The 15,685-nt window shown below is 36.5% G+C and overlaps 2 protein-coding genes across 2 annotated transcripts; both read right to left on the minus strand.

Moving 5' to 3' along the window:
* Window positions 1–7,431, minus strand: LOC115959417 (TMV resistance protein N-like). The gene is made up of 3 exons (XM_031077793.1): window positions 7,329–7,431; window positions 1,890–2,553; window positions 1–766 (listed from the first exon to the last, which is right to left on the minus strand). The coding sequence occupies exons 2-3, from the start codon at window positions 2,420–2,422 to the stop codon at window positions 568–570; spliced, it is 732 nt and encodes a 243-aa protein (XP_030933653.1). The 5' UTR covers window positions 2,423–2,553; window positions 7,329–7,431; the 3' UTR covers window positions 1–567.
* Window positions 7,432–7,968: 537 nt separating this feature from the next.
* On the minus strand, window positions 7,969–8,679 carry LOC115961951. The gene has a single exon (XM_031080836.1). The coding sequence runs from the start codon at window positions 8,677–8,679 to the stop codon at window positions 7,969–7,971; it is 711 nt and encodes a 236-aa protein (XP_030936696.1).
* Between the last annotated feature and the right edge of the window lie 7,006 nt (window positions 8,680–15,685).

The following is a 15,685-nucleotide window of genomic DNA, read 5'->3' on the forward strand; positions in this document are numbered from 1 at the left end:
AAAAGTCTTTCTTGAGCTAATAAAAGAGAGTATAGATACTTGCTGTTGCATTAGACCCCCTAACTTCTTTTTTCTTTTTTTTTTGAAGAGAGAACCCCCGACTTAGAAACAATAACAATGGTCTTCTCCAAAAAAAGAACAAAAAGTTTCCTGAAAGTGAGTCAAATTAAGGACAGACGAAAAACAGAATAGGACAGAAATGTGCGAAGGAGAAGAAGAAGAAAAAATTAGGTAAATAGGACAGAAATCAAGATTCGGAAAAAGAGGATGACAATGAACAACGGCAATGAATAAAGCAGGGAACAAAAGGAGGGAGAGGGATGAATCCTTAAATGCAAATGGCGTCTAAGGGACGATTCGGCTTTGTTTGTACCAGTTGAAGACGACGTAAAACGGGACCACTGACTTTTAGTAACAGCATGAAGAAATAGTAAAATGAACTTGAAAGGGACTTTTTATTATTATTATTTTTTTTTTTGAGTTGGACTTGAAAGTTGAGAGGGACTTGCATGGGAAAGTGGGAGCAATACCGAGACTGATGGAATCAGTCCTATTCATGTTTGTCTTTTAAAAAAAAAAAAAAAGGGTGGGTCCGCTCAGCAATAGCATTTTGCCCGACAAAGTACCTTTTTGCGGAATATTTAATGAAGAGCATTGACCAGGAACATCGTTCTGACGACAGGGTGGAACGGTACTGGTACGTGATTCCACGTATAGAATTTTCCAAATGGTTTCGACAATTTCTTCTATAAAGTCTGGCTCTGGACTGCAATTGCAAGTGCACTCACAATTATTATTATTATTATTATATATATATATATATATATATATATATATATAAAGAATAGAAGTTAGTGATCATAAAATAAAAATAAATGAGCTACGAAAAATGGAATGAAATGCCAAAACACATTTTCTTTTTACATAAAGTAACAAATTAGTAAATTATTTATTGTCTCATTTATTGTACTTTAATTATTTTTCCCCTTTTTTATTGAATATACATACACACATATATTGTATATGATTTTAAAATTTGATCATCAAATTATAGATATATCTTAATAAATCAAAGGCTAAAATATTCAAGATTATAATAACAATAGTTTATAAATAAAATCACTCTATCGACATCTGTCACTTCCTCAAACTCACACAACAGTTTATGCCCCTCTCTATATCATGGATTTGGAAGCCCTTTCAAGTTCTCCACAAACAAACAAACAAAAGAGACAGAGACAGAGACAGAGACACAGAGAAAGAGAGGAGTCATCTATAAAATGAACAGAAGCACCAACCAATAATAAAAATCTCCTAATTGAAAGACCAAAACTAAGTATTATTGATTCATAGTCACATATTAACTAAATAGGGCAAAATGATCAATAGAGGGCCAAAGTAGGTACTTAACAATACAAGATAACACATTTCATAATCAATAGTTAACTCCACCATCTGTTGAAATATTTCAATCTCTGAATAAAAGGCACCAAAAGAATCAGTATTTTAAAAATTACACCTATGACAACAACTAAATCACCATGTGATTGAAAACAAAAAATCATCATGCGATTGAATACTTCTATTGGCTATCTAGAATATGAAATATCTTAAAGTTAATTTCTGTATTAATTACAATGGAATCAGCTTTTATAATTAACAAACAAACACCTGAATATATGAGAAATCTTAGTTGACAATAACATTCAAATTCTTCTTCGAAGAACTCAAATATATGCCATCTAAAATTTTAAACACATTTCTAGAGATTAATCCATACACACGAAGATCCTGATAAAGCCCTACTTGTCCTACACTCATACCTGAATTACAAGTGAATCAGCTTTTATAATTAACAAACAAACACCTGAATATATGAAATAACTTACCGATCTCGATTCAAGGAATATCCTGCCAAGTTTGCAACGTCCTTCAAAGTAGTCTTCCAAATGTTCACCTTGTCTTCAGGGCCATTCATGATTGCTTCCGCAAAATTCCCCTTATGTTTTCGCACATCGGACGGAGACACTTTATAAAAAATAGGCAGCACCGTTTGATTTAACACCCTTTGGCATTCCATGATCTTCACCAGCTCATCCAGGCACCCATTGGAAGTAGCATAGTTTTTTGAGAACACCACAACTGCAATCCTTGATGCCTCGATTGCCTTCATCAGTTCAGACGCGCGAATCCTTTTACGTTCTAAAGCAGCAAAGAGATGGCCGGTAAATCTTGTGCGGGTATCTTCCGCATGAAAACTAATGAAGACCTCATTTTCATATGTCAATATTGGGGTTGATAAGGATGGAGCGAAGTTTTCTTCGCCCACAGAATGAGCCATGGTTGCAACACAGAGACCTAACTGAGGTAAGAAGAGAAAAGGAGCAAGGACCAATAAGGGTGGAGCAAAGTAATGAGCCATGGTTGCAACACAGAGTGGAGTAAAGGAGAAAGAACCAGATGTTTCTTTGGGATTTCTCTCTCTTCTTCTTCTTTTTTCCCTTTTTTGTTTTTTAGCTTTCCCTGTTCTCTCTCTTCCTCTGTTTTCTGTTTCTGCAAGAAATTAGTGTGAATTTAACTTTGTGCACACGGTAGCAAATCATATAGCAACATGACTTTTATGATGAAGGAAGATACCAAGAAATTAGCATGAAACACAAAGGAATCTAGTTTTCATGTTTTGAACAGCCTTCTGTTTTGTTGTTCTGTACTTTTACAAAAAGCAACAAAAAGTATTCTAATCGTTTATTTTGGAATGTTAAATTGAAGGATGTTGGATCTTATTTGACATAACAAGCCATGCAAATTTTAGATATTGACCAAATGTTGGTTTGCCACTTGAGAGGAGTGGTAGAGAGAAGAGGAATTGAGGTATTAATAGAAACTTGTGAAGGAAATTCCCCTTTTAACTGCAGTGCACAAGCGGAAGTCAGCCTTGTAAAGAAATGTTTGCATAATATAAACTTCAGTAAATGTGCATTGAAGTTAGGGGACCCACCTGGTTGATTCACCAATTTTTTCAGTGTGTATATATATATATATATATAAAGAGAGAGAGAGAGAGAGAGAGAGAGTGGTCAAATGGTTAATGGTTTTCTCTATGTATAAATTTGCTAAAGAAATTTATTAGAGTGAGCTTTATTGATTTGTTTTCGAGCTGATACCTAAGGACCAAGAATTAGTCCTGACTTAGAGTAATTTGGAATTTTCTAATATAAAATAAAAGGATAGAAAATGCGTGGGTTGGAATCATTTTGTACATCCCAAAGAAATGCTTTACTAGGTTCTGACAGTAATGAAATTTAAGAATTATGTTTGTAAAATTACATCACGCAGGGTTCTGTTACACTTGAATCTGTATTACTATGAAAAATATCATAGTAGCTTAAGTTATGGTTGACTCACTCTTGGTCAATTTGAAGTGCTTTCTATAACATCCTTAACAGAATGCCTTTATAGCTTTACAAATTGAGCAATCTGAGTTTTCACCTATTGACAAATTGGCATGTGAGTTAAAAGTGAAGCTCTTTTCTCGGTCATCTATTATGTGTTAAGAAATTTTCGTTAGATTTACTAGCTAAGAAAATTTGGTTCTGAATATTATTGCATCGTCTATGTCCTCCAAAATTAAATCTGAGGTATTAGATACTGTAGCTGAAAATACTTAGAAGTAAATCAACTAGATTATAGTTTTTTTGTTCAGATTACAATTAATGAGTTAATCCCCCAAATGAACAGATCACTGTCCTAGCTTTATCGTCCATGTCCTGATTTATGAGTATTGGGAGACCATGTGCATTCTGTATATATGATGCCTGGATACAAAACCTACAATCTTGTTATGTTGAATTCATATAATATCTCTGATATGCACTATTTGGAAAGCTGGCATTAACCTTCTCTAGATTAGGAATGCCAAGTGCAGCAGCGGGAAAAGACAAAGGAGCTGCATATAAGACATCAACATAAAGAGGAAAAAAAGAAAAGAAAGGTTGAAGAGTATCGTAAGATTAGCGCACGCTTGAAAGGGTATCCAGATGAAGATGTCAGAAAAGCATAGAGACTGGTTTCAACTTTCAAGCTTTCATCAGAGCAGCTGAAGAAGTGGTAGAGGTAATCAGAATGTACAATATCAAAGCCATTACCTCATAAATGGTTTAATCTGTCAAGAGATTAAGGCTTTAAATTTATAAGAATGTGTTTATTTCTAAAGAGTGTTTCCTGCATACACAGGTTATTAGAAATCCTTCTGAAATTTCTTTTTTGGATGCTTTTCTTTTCATTACTAAGAAAATATTTTTGTCTTATATCTAAAAACATCCCATTTCATCGCTGTCGATTCTCATAAATCCTTTGAAGCATGTAGCATATTAGCCCTTGTGGTGAACTGAGTCAAACAGTTCAAGTAGCATAATTGTAAGTGTTGATTAACTTTCTTATATGCAGGAAATTTAGGAAGCTGCTGAGAAAGGAGAACTCAATGAACTTGTTCTAATGGACATAATCGCCTTGATCTAGCTAGACAGGATGTAAGTTGGTCTTTTGTTGTCTCTAAGTTTTGTGCTTCTCTTCTTAAGCAATGTTGTTCAAGTGTAATGTTTTGCAAACAAATTTTTAGTATGTAAATGCTTATTATCACTGATTACTGTGATGTTCAAATTTAATGGCTGCCGCTATAAATTTCTCTGTAGGTGTAGGAGTATTTATTGCTTTTCAGCATCAGTTTCTCTAAGTCTCAAATATTTGTACTAAAGGCCTATACTACCACTTATTTTCAAAAACAAAACAAACCAAAAAAACTTTTTTACACAAGAGTTTGAAGAAAACATTATTTATGAATCTAGAATTTATAACATAAAACTCTCAACTAAATATTTCTCATGAAGCAAAAGCGAATAAGGGAAGAAGTGCTACAAAAGACAGGATAGTAATCGAGTCTTTCAAACTAAAGAAGCTGGTAGGAGTAGCAATTCTGATGAGCAAGGCATCGTTATTGATTAGGGACTGTGATGACCAAAGTTACTCTCAATTGCATAATACTTTTGAATATTTTGAGAGAAAAAGAGAGTTAAAGGTTGTCTTCTAGGAGCTTTCTCTCCTTTAGAAAAGAATAAGGAATCAAACAAAAAGAGAAATAAAACACTGTTGAACCTTCAATCTCAATCAGATATCCAACACAATACCTGTAACTCCAGGAACTTCAAGTTCATATGGGTTAAGAATGGAAATTAAAATCTATGATGTCTCTCATTGTTCCTCAGTAGCTCGGTGGTAGAGAAGTTGGCTGCTGGTCATAGGTTTTACTAGATATGTCTAACAAAATTTACTTAAGACCTCTTAGTTTGTAATTTTGTTTTAAAACAAGAATTGGGAGCTCCTTTGTCCTTTTCAGCACATGGTTTTCTCATGTCCTTTTATTTGTTTCTCATAAATCTTACTACTATAGCATGAGTTCAATAAAATTTGATGTAATGCATTCTCTTTATCTCTCTCTAGTGTTGATTCAGATTTTTATATCATTTTTCCGGCATGAAAAGGATGTTGTAAGAAGTATTGATCTGTTACACAGAAGAGTTGGGGTATACACCACTGTCCATAACTTCATATATAAGTTCCTAGCTTAAAGTTGTTACTTGTTGGTTTCAATATGCATAGGGTTTGAACTTTCAAAACCAAATGGTGAGCTTTATTGAATCTTGTCTGAAATCAATCTGAAATCGTGCTGATATATCGTGGATTTAATAATATAATTGTTCCAGCCTAGCACATCTTGCACCATAATTCCTTATATAATCATTCCAGCCTAGCACATCTTGCACCATTACTGCCACTGTTGAAATACATCACTCGGTTCTATTTCCACAAATCACAGCATTTGATACATTCGGAAGGTAGAATCAGAGACTAGAATGTAGTTGGATCTCAGGAAGAATCATTCTAAAGATTCCCGTGTGGTTCTACATAACTTCTGTTTCTAGATATTTACATTGATCGGCCTTCATCTTACTTCTTTTTAGGAAGGTCATGTGCCTCGCCTAGATATGTGCTTGTTCATGTTATTGTGTATTTTGACACTTGTGGTTGCTAATATTGTTGTGGAAGAAGAATGTGAACTTATTGATGAAAGTGAATGCAGCCTTACCAATCAAAGGATAGAAAAACAGGTTCTAGGAAAGCATGGCAAGGAATCAATTACCAGCTTGCAGTATTGGGCAATTGTAATGACTTGTTGACACCACCTCAGTTTGTTATTTCAGTAGGCTTTACTTGTTTCATGGACTGTGTATCTGTCTTGGCGCTGGTTCTGTCCTGTCTATCTTTATTTATTTTTAGTTTGTTAAAATTATAATTGTTTGCAGGATCACACCATTCTTTTTATCACCAGACTGCTGTTGCCTCCAATTCCTGCAGATTACTCTTGGAGTGATAGCCATTTGATCATCTATGCTCCATTTTGAATGTCCTTGTTGGAATATTGAATGTGAATTGTGTTCAGATTTCTCCTTACAAGGCTTGGTGAGTTGCACTTTAAATCTGTCTACTGCGATATGCACGTGGAGTCAACATTAAATTAGTTATTGGAGTTGTGTTCTATAGGAGGACCATATTCTCCATGGACTTATGTGGTTAAAGAGGTGGGGTGGGACTAGGAACGGAACCAATATTCAAACCTAGGGGAGGGGGGCCAAGCTTAATGTAACATCGTTGACTTTTATCGGTGGTATTTTTTCAAAAAAAATTTGAGGGTTTTTATTAATTGGGACATCAACTCTAGAGGATGGAAACATTAAATCATCACCATTACCTTCTAAATTATTTGTATTTTTACTTATAGGGATTTATCTTTCATCTACGTAACAATTCAAATAATTTATTGACTTGTAAAGTCATGATACTTTATCCTACATAAAATTAATGTTTTAATTTATCATTCCATTTTTTTGTTGAGTTTTCATTCCATTAATTATTTATTTAATTTTAAGATGCTTCATTATTTCCCTATCTTATAAATCTATTGTACCAAAAATTAGTTCCATACTTCCATATAATTTTTTTATTATTATTAAACATTAAAACTAATGCTAATAATTCATTGCACAATAAGAAAGTTGTAATTTTTCTACTGATCGGTCAAGTGAAACATTTATTATTCAGCATGAAAGCATTTATCAAAATTCAATTCAAGAGAAAGAAGCGAGAGATCGGGGAGAAATCAGAGAAAGAGAAAAGAGAGAGGTTTCATGAAAATTAAAAAAAACGCCAAGCCTCTGTCACAACACATCGCAGAGAGAGATATCAGATTAGAGAAGGGAGATCTATGAACGTACCTCAGCCGATTCGACTCGTGTGTGATTGTGAACAGTGATCGGATCGATACGTGGAGAAGCCCAAGTGTTGGTGTGTAATTTGTGAAGCGGTCGGCAGCGGTGATCGAAGTGCGGTGGTCCGAAGAATCAGAGTTGAAGGTATAGAGTTGACTGACTGAGAAATTTTGGGAAAAAAATGTTATGGCTGTTTGGTAGACTATCTAAACCACGTATTTTCAGTTTTTAATTAACGTTACACAACCTCTTCTACACATATTTTAAAAAGTGGCGGTGCAGTTTTGTTCTGCCCTCCCACCAAAAAAAATATTTTAAAAAGAGAAATGTTACGTTTACAATATTTTTACAATAAATTACAGGTGGTTAGTTATTATTGGTTCAAATTTGAAACTAATACTAAGATTACTTTTTTACCCCAACAATAACAACCAGTAACAACCTGTCACTTAGGATTTGTTGTGAAAATATTATAGACATATCATTTCTCTTTTAAAAAATTACAAACAACGTTACTCAAACTCCTTTACCAAATAGGCCGTATTTTCTGACTTGAGATTATTTTTTTGGTAGACTATGGTAACTTTTTTTTTTTAACATACAGTAATACCTTTTTTTTTTTTGATAGGTAACATGAAAACTTTTATTAAACAGAAGAAAACATTACATTATGATAGAGAGCTTGTTCCAAAAAATAAGAATTCTCTTCCATCCAAACCATAAAGTCAACAATACTAATAACATGTTTTGCCAAGAGATGGGCAAGTCTATTTCTATTTCTACATACATGAGAAAACAACACTTTCCGAACATCATTACAAGAGCTTTGGATCCCATAGATGAGAGACATCACTGAAACTGATGGAGGCGACAATCCTTGAAGGGCATGAACCACATTAATGGAATCCCCTTCTAAAATAAACTTCTGTAATCCTACATCTTTGGCAAAAAGTAGACCAGATTCAAATGCCTTGGCTTCCACCTCTAATGGACCCAAAGGCATATGGAAATTTTTGCACATTGCAGCCACCACCAGACCATTAACATCACGTATAATGACTCCCACCCTCGATTCATTTCTGTCCTTGAAAACGGCCCCATCCACATTGACGTTATACAATTGATTTGAGGGAGGTAGCCATGTACGTTGAAACACAAGTTCGGACTGCATAGGTACCATAGCAGTAGTGGCCTCATTTGCTTCCTGGAATTGCAGTAGCCAGATTGAGGCATCATGACATAATTCCAATTCGCCAAGCCTCTTACCTCCATGACGGACTTCGTTTCTGTTTCCCCACAACCTCCAAGCTATCGTTCCCATCAAAGCAACCATACTATCATGACAGCGATCAACCATTAACATACAGTAATACTTATTATTATAACACACACTAAAATAATAAAATTGAACATATATATTATTTAATCCAACATTCTCCTATGATCACCAGGGGTGAGTCATAGTAATCACTTCCGCCCCTCCTTTTATTCAACAAAAAAATAATAATAAAAGGAACTTCAAAAGGACCAAGTAGCCCCCACATGTATAGAAAGACCAAACTTTTTACGGGTAATTTAGTGGCAAAAATAGCCCACTACTACTATTTAGCAAAAAAATTAACAATTTATCATTGTTTTAAAAATATATAGGGATTTATCACTTTTTTGAAACTCGAGTTCTTTGAAGAACTCGAGTATCATAAAAAATTTTCAAAATTTTTCCATAGTACTCGGGTTCCATAAACTCGAGTATCGTGGAAAACTCGATTTCGCCAAACTCGAGTACTCAAAAAGTGGTAAATCTCTACATATTTTCGAAACAGTAGTAGATTGCAATATAGTTTGCAAAAATGTGTTATTTGGCTATTTTTGCCGAGTTTAGTTCTCAACAAAATTAAAATTCGGTGTATTTTGGGTTAAAAAAAAAAAAAAAAAACTTATTGCTGAACAAATAGGTAGAAGAAGAAAAGTTACCTAAGAAAAGTTAGGGGCTGTTTGGATTGGCAATTTCCATAACTCAATTCTCAATTTCCATAATTCATAACTCAAAAATGGTGGGACCCATAGCAAAAAGGTTGTTTGGCAAACGATAACTCTGTTTCCGTCACTCAATTATCTGATTTTTGAGTTATGAGTTATGGAAACTGAAAACACATTTTAGCTGTTTTCAGTTTCCATAACTCATAACTCAATGACAATATTGTAATTAAACACACATAGGGGACCCACAGCCGCAACTTTTGACCACCTTTTGACTTCTTTTTTTTTTTTTTCTCTTGGGTTGGCTGTTCGGTTTTTTTTTTTCTTTTTCACTGGTTCGGTCTTCAGTTCTGTTTTTTTTTTTTTTTTTTTTTTTTTTTTTTTGTTATATAGCTTCAGTGAGTTTGGGTACTGAAAAAAAAAAAAAAAAAAAAAAAAAAAAAAAAAAAAAAAAAAAAAAAAAAAAAAAGCTGCATCAGTTGACAGGTATGGGCCCACAAATAGTGTGAAAAATATTGAGTGATGGAAATTGGGTGATGATGCCAAACGGGTGTGAAAAATTGAGTGATGAGTGATGAGTGATGGAAATTGAGTGACGAAAATTGAGTGATGAGATTTCCTTGGCCAAACAGCCCCTTATCTTCCACATTGTTTTCAGTAATTACATTCTAGTTTCTTCTTCCCAAAACACACAGCATTTTTTTAATCATTAATCACTTTCTTGTTTCTTCTCCGCAAAGCCCAGCCACAGACCCAAGGCAGATCGGCCTTGTGTTCATTTGGATCTTGACTTGCGGATTTTGGGTAAGCTTCTTTTTTTATTTTTTGACTGATTAATTGTTTGTTTGCGGATTTGGGTCTTGGTTTTGGATAAGCTTGTGTTGTTTTGACTGATTAATTGTTTATGGATTTAGAAGCAAAATCAAAACAAAAATATATATATTTGTTTATGGATTTGGGTCTTGATCAATTCTAATTTGTTTATGAAAAATTAGGCCCATCCCTTTGTGTTCTCATGCCAATTTACTGTTATCTTCCTTCATCATAAAAGTGATATTGCCTTATAATTGCTACCGCGTGCACAAAGTTAATTAGACACTACATACATTGCTAATAAGGCTGTATGTAAACTGGGCATGGCTGCTATTGTTTACCATATTTAGCTTTCAAAGAAATTCTTGGGCATACAGAGAGCAGGTTAAATCTGAAGATGTCATTGTAGTGGGTCATGACCCCTCCAATTTTTATTTTAAATATAGGTATATTTTATAAATCTTTAAAAGTATTATGAAAAAAATAGGAGTTGGGCTCCCAAGAAAAAAAAACATTGATCAACTAATCTAGTAATCTTTTCCAAAAAAAAGAGAGTTTAGAATTAATATATAATTGCAATAGAATGAAAGAATTAGGTAGTAAATTTTGTAAGTAAATAGTGAAACCCCTAATTTTTAGCTCAATTTCAAAACCTCTAAATGCTTACAAATCATTCAACATTAATATATGCAATTTGGTTGAAATTTTCTATTCTCAAAATTTTATCAAGCAAAAAAAAAAAAAATTATCTGAGACTTCAATTGTAACATTATGATTTTGATTTGTTAAACATGGATGAACTTTTGCAAACAATTTATATATTAAAAACAAACATTTATATATTAGAAAGGAAATTATTAATAATTTTAGTGTAAAAATAATAATTGATAAAGTTTATTAAGTTAAGTATTAGTTATGTTCTTTCTCAAAGAAAAAAAAAAGTATTAATTATGTTGAGCATATAGAAGATACTATATTCGTTTTTTTTTTCTGGTTCCATTTATTTATATAATTGTATATTGTATAGCCAATTATACAATTTTTGTATACTCATTCAAGTTTAATAAGATTTTAAGTTTCTCTTAAAAATAAATATTGTGTGTCTACATATTAAAATCGATATATAGATAAAGGTAGCTGAAACTGAAAACTTTTTACTGAAAGTATTATAGATAAAAATAAAAATTAGCTGAATAGTACAGTGGGACCTACGAATAGTACCAAAAAGTGTAGTGAGACCCATAAATAATACAAAAAATAAACTGAAATTTTTAGTTTGTCCCAAACGGACACTTGCCAACTTTTTTTTTCTTTCTTCTTATAGTCCTTCACTTTTTTTTTAATACATTTTTTTTATAAGCTCTTTTTTTAAGATAATATCGGCTATCATCGTTCTTTATTGTTTCTAAGAGTACTAGCATTAGGGTGTAAAAACCCCCAAGTTGCTATTTTAGCAACCAAAACCAAAAAAGAGAGCTCCATTCAAGGATGGGAATCTGAAATTGTTAAGCATCCGTGAACAGTCAGTTTCGAGTCCAAATCTTCTATCTCACTTTTCCTACTTCACTCTATACTCCACCAATAAAAACTTGCCACGTATTCACTTAATTAATTAAATATTACTATTAATTAATAATAGTAGTATTAATAAGTCAATAATGATAGTATTTAATTAATTAAGTGAATACGTAGTAAGTTTTTATTGGTGGAGTATACAGTGGAGTAAGAAAAGTGGGATAGAAAATTTGGACTCGTCAGTTTCCATATTTACAACCAACTGTTCATCAAATTGCAAACAAAAATAATATATTTTATTCATTCTCTCTCTCTCTCTCTCTCTCTCTCTCTCTTATCAGTTCTTTGCATTCTCTCTCTCTCTCTCATATCAGTTCTTTGCATTCTCTCTCCCTTCTCCCTTCTCTCTTCTCCCTCAGCCACTCTCACTGACCGAATCTTTCCTCTCTTAGCTCGTCTCCCTTGTAAATCATTTTGCTCACTGTAATAGAAAACGGTTCCGTTGTGGTTGTTGTTTTGTGGGTTTGGGTCAGCGTTGGGGTCGAATTTGGGTGGTGTTTGGGTTGACATTTGGGTGGAGATTGGGTGGTTGGATTTAGGTCCGATGGTTGTAATTTGTTTCGATGGTTTGGGGGATTTTTTCTAATGGGTTTGGTGGTGGGTTTCGGTGCTTGCTGCGGTGAAAATGATGAGGAAGAGTTGGTGAGAGCAAAGGGGTTTGGGAAGCTTGAATTCCGAGCTAGTGTTTTTGAGACGTCCGAGTCCGACTCAGTCAGAAGAACTTTCTCTGAGGTGGGTGGTAGAGCGGTTCAGCTTGGGTTTGGGTATTGGGTTTTATTTGGGTTTGAATTGCTTAGTGGTGGGTGGTGCGGTTTGGTTGATCGGTGGTGGTTGTGGGTGGTGGCAGTGAGTTGCTCTGGCAGTGGGTGGTTTGGGTTTTGGGTTTGAGTTTGGGTTTGGGTTTAGGTATTGGCTTTTGTTTAGGTATTGGTATTGAGTTTGAATTGCTCGGCGGTGGTGGGTGGTGCGATTTGGTTAATCGGTGGTGGCAATGGGTTGCTCTACGGTGACAGTACTGGATGGTTTGGGTTTTGAGTAGGGGTGGCAAAGTAAGCCCAAACCCACCCACTTTAATTAAACCCAAACCCACCCAATTATTAGTTGGGTTAAATGGACATCAACCCAATTAGACCCAATAATTATAGGGTTTTAACTAAAAACCCATTGAGCCCCATTTAACCCAAAAACAATATATCCCATTCAACCCAGCCTTTACCATAAAAATTAAAAAAAAAAAAAAAAAAGCCCTCAGACGTTAAGTGTTTTCATTTTCCTTCATTTTCTCACCATCCAAACACTTCTCTCTCTCCTCTCGCTTGCTCTCTCTCTAGCTCTCACAGAGAACAATGAGGCACAACAAACACAGAGACCACCGCCAAGAGAAACACTTCTTTGACGGCTCTTCCGGTGAGCTCTCATCGCGCCAAGCAACCCTCCGTCTTCGATTCTCTGACACCGACCCTCTCTGCGTCATCACACACTCACCATACCTCCATAAACCCATGCTCCGGCCATCCTCTCTCGGCAACTCGTTAGTCTCAGAAGGCAGATGGAACTCCCCGTTAGCGTCTGGTTCTCTTCAAGAAGGATGGTCACCGGTGTGGTGCCTGCCACAACGTCTCCGATGCCAAAGTTAGAGCAATCAAGATGTTTATAGAACTAGCAGTAAGGAGTATCTTTTCAGAATAGTAGTATCGTACCTTATGCTGCGAAATGTGAGAGTTTTATACCTGTGAGCCTGACTGCTAGCCGTTGGGGTGTAAATGCTCTTCTTTCATAACGCCTTAAGCCCAATTATGGGGCTTTTATTAGTCCCCAACGGTCTGCTCTTCTGGTTTCGTAACCGCCCAGGTTATTTACTGGCACCATTGAATGACTTTCCTTTCTTCGTCGTTGACGGTTTGTTCGTCATCAGGGGATATCCTCGTCATTACTATGGCCTCGTCACTGTAACGTGTTCTCGTCGATCCCATCAATTGCCCCCCAGGTTCTGTGGTCGTCAGTGACGTGTCGTGAGGACCACAGAAGGTGAAAAGTTTCGTTCGTTGAGTTGTCTGTGACGCTTGGGGTTCCGCTTCAAATTTAATGAGGGATGGCGGCGTGGTATGGAACGTGGCCACGTGGCATCTGCTAATTGAGGGTATTACTGGCATGCCTCTTGGGTTTCCCGCTGCTTTTCAGTTTCCTTGGGTTTTTGGGTTTTTTAAAAAACTTTTCTTTTCCTTTACTCTGATTTTTCCCTTTTGTTTCGTTTCTGCTATCATTCCGATCTCCTTCTGGTGATTTTGATTTTGCTCCGGCGACAAATTTCTCCGGCGACACGTTTTTCCGCCCTCGACTGTTCCTTTTTCCAAGGTACGTTGTTTCTTCGATTCCTCAGTTTATTTTCTTCACGAACTCTTTATAAATTCCTGATTTTTCTTTTGTCTTTTACTTTTGCTGTTTTTGGGTTTGGGCGTTTTAGGATCGGGTTCCTTTTTCATGGTTAGTTCTTCTGAGGTTTGGGTAGCTTGCCCCTCAGTTTCTTTCTTTTTTGCTCGCTTAGGGGCGGCCTTGGGTGTCTCCGGGGACTTTTTTCCTTTGATAGGGGACTTTCTTTTCGAAGGTAGTGGGTTGAGTGTGGTTCTGGGGGAGCTATCTCCAATTTTAGGCCGGTCATTGGCTTGGTTTGAAAGAGAGACGAGGAGAATGTCGGAAGTGAGATCTAGTGAGTTAGACACCGGGTTGTCGTCTAGTGGTGGCCCGATCGAGGGTGATACAGCCGTCTCTTCCCCTCGTCAAGTTAGGGCTTTTTATGCTCTCAATGAAGAGTGTGGGCTGGACGTTGATACAGTGGCCAGGTTTAAAGATAGGTTCCAGTTCCCTGCACGGGTCCGGGTTCGTCGGCCTGGTCCTGAGGATCGGGCTTGCCATTTCTTCCCAGGTGAAGTGTGCTTCTACGAGGCTGCTTTTACCTCTGGGCTTAGGTTTCCCGTCCATCCCTTGGTGATGGAGCTATTGGATTACTTTGGCATTGCCTCCGGGCAGCTCATGCCGAACTCCTGGAGGATAGTCATTAATTGTATGGAGATTTGGCTGGCCGCCAACGAGGATATGATCAAAGTGAGTGAGCTCGTCCATATCTATCGTTTAAAAGAATCAAAGGAGTTCGGGTATTACGAACTAGTCCCTTGGACGAGGAGGACTAGAATCGTTAAGGGTCTAGCCTCGTCATTCAGGTACTGGAAGTCCCGTTTCGTTTTCATGTCAGGGGATGACTTTGAGACCCCTTCCAGCGAGGCTTGGGGTGATATCCCAAGGTTACTTCGTCGGTGGGGAACCCCAAATTTAGGTGCGTCTATGTTCCTTCTCGTCTGTTTATTTTTTGTCTTGCATGTTTGGTCGTCATTAACCACTTATTCATTTCTTTGTGCAGTAAAAAGGCGTCCCAAGTTGAAGAGCAAATACCAGGAACGTCTTCAAAAGGCAATCAAATACTCTCAATCGATTGAGAGTTGGGACGACCTCCTGGACCCACGGACACTTGCTTTCTACTGCTTGGGCCCGGATCCGTCTCCCTACGTTTTGCGCAGCATTAGCATCGAGGAGAAGAAGAGAAAGTGTTTTGCTTCGTCCAGCCTTTAATCGCGTATTTTTGGATTTCTCAACTCTTCTCTCTCTCTTTTTTTTTTTTTTTTAGAGATGACTACCAAATTCAACAAGGACATGTATGCCAAAATGAGAGCCAAGAAGGACGAGCCCTTGGCTAGCATCGGCAAGAAAGTGGTTCGCGTGACGGGGAAGGGTCCATCCACCGTGGATGCTACTCCGATTGTCCCAGGGGTAGAGGGTGTCCGAGTGGCTTCGCCTGCCACCTCTGTCGAGGAAATCCCTACTCCATCATCAAAAAGGCCGAGGCTGTCTGCCAAGGACAAAGAGAAAGAGAAAACGGGCTCGTCCATATTTGATGACGAGGGTGTGGCTGTAGAGCGGGCACACAACATTGTGAAAGCTGA

Source organism: Quercus lobata, chromosome 9 (assembly GCF_001633185.2).
Source record: "Quercus lobata isolate SW786 chromosome 9, ValleyOak3.0 Primary Assembly, whole genome shotgun sequence".
NCBI classification, from domain to species: domain Eukaryota; kingdom Viridiplantae; phylum Streptophyta; class Magnoliopsida; order Fagales; family Fagaceae; genus Quercus; species Quercus lobata.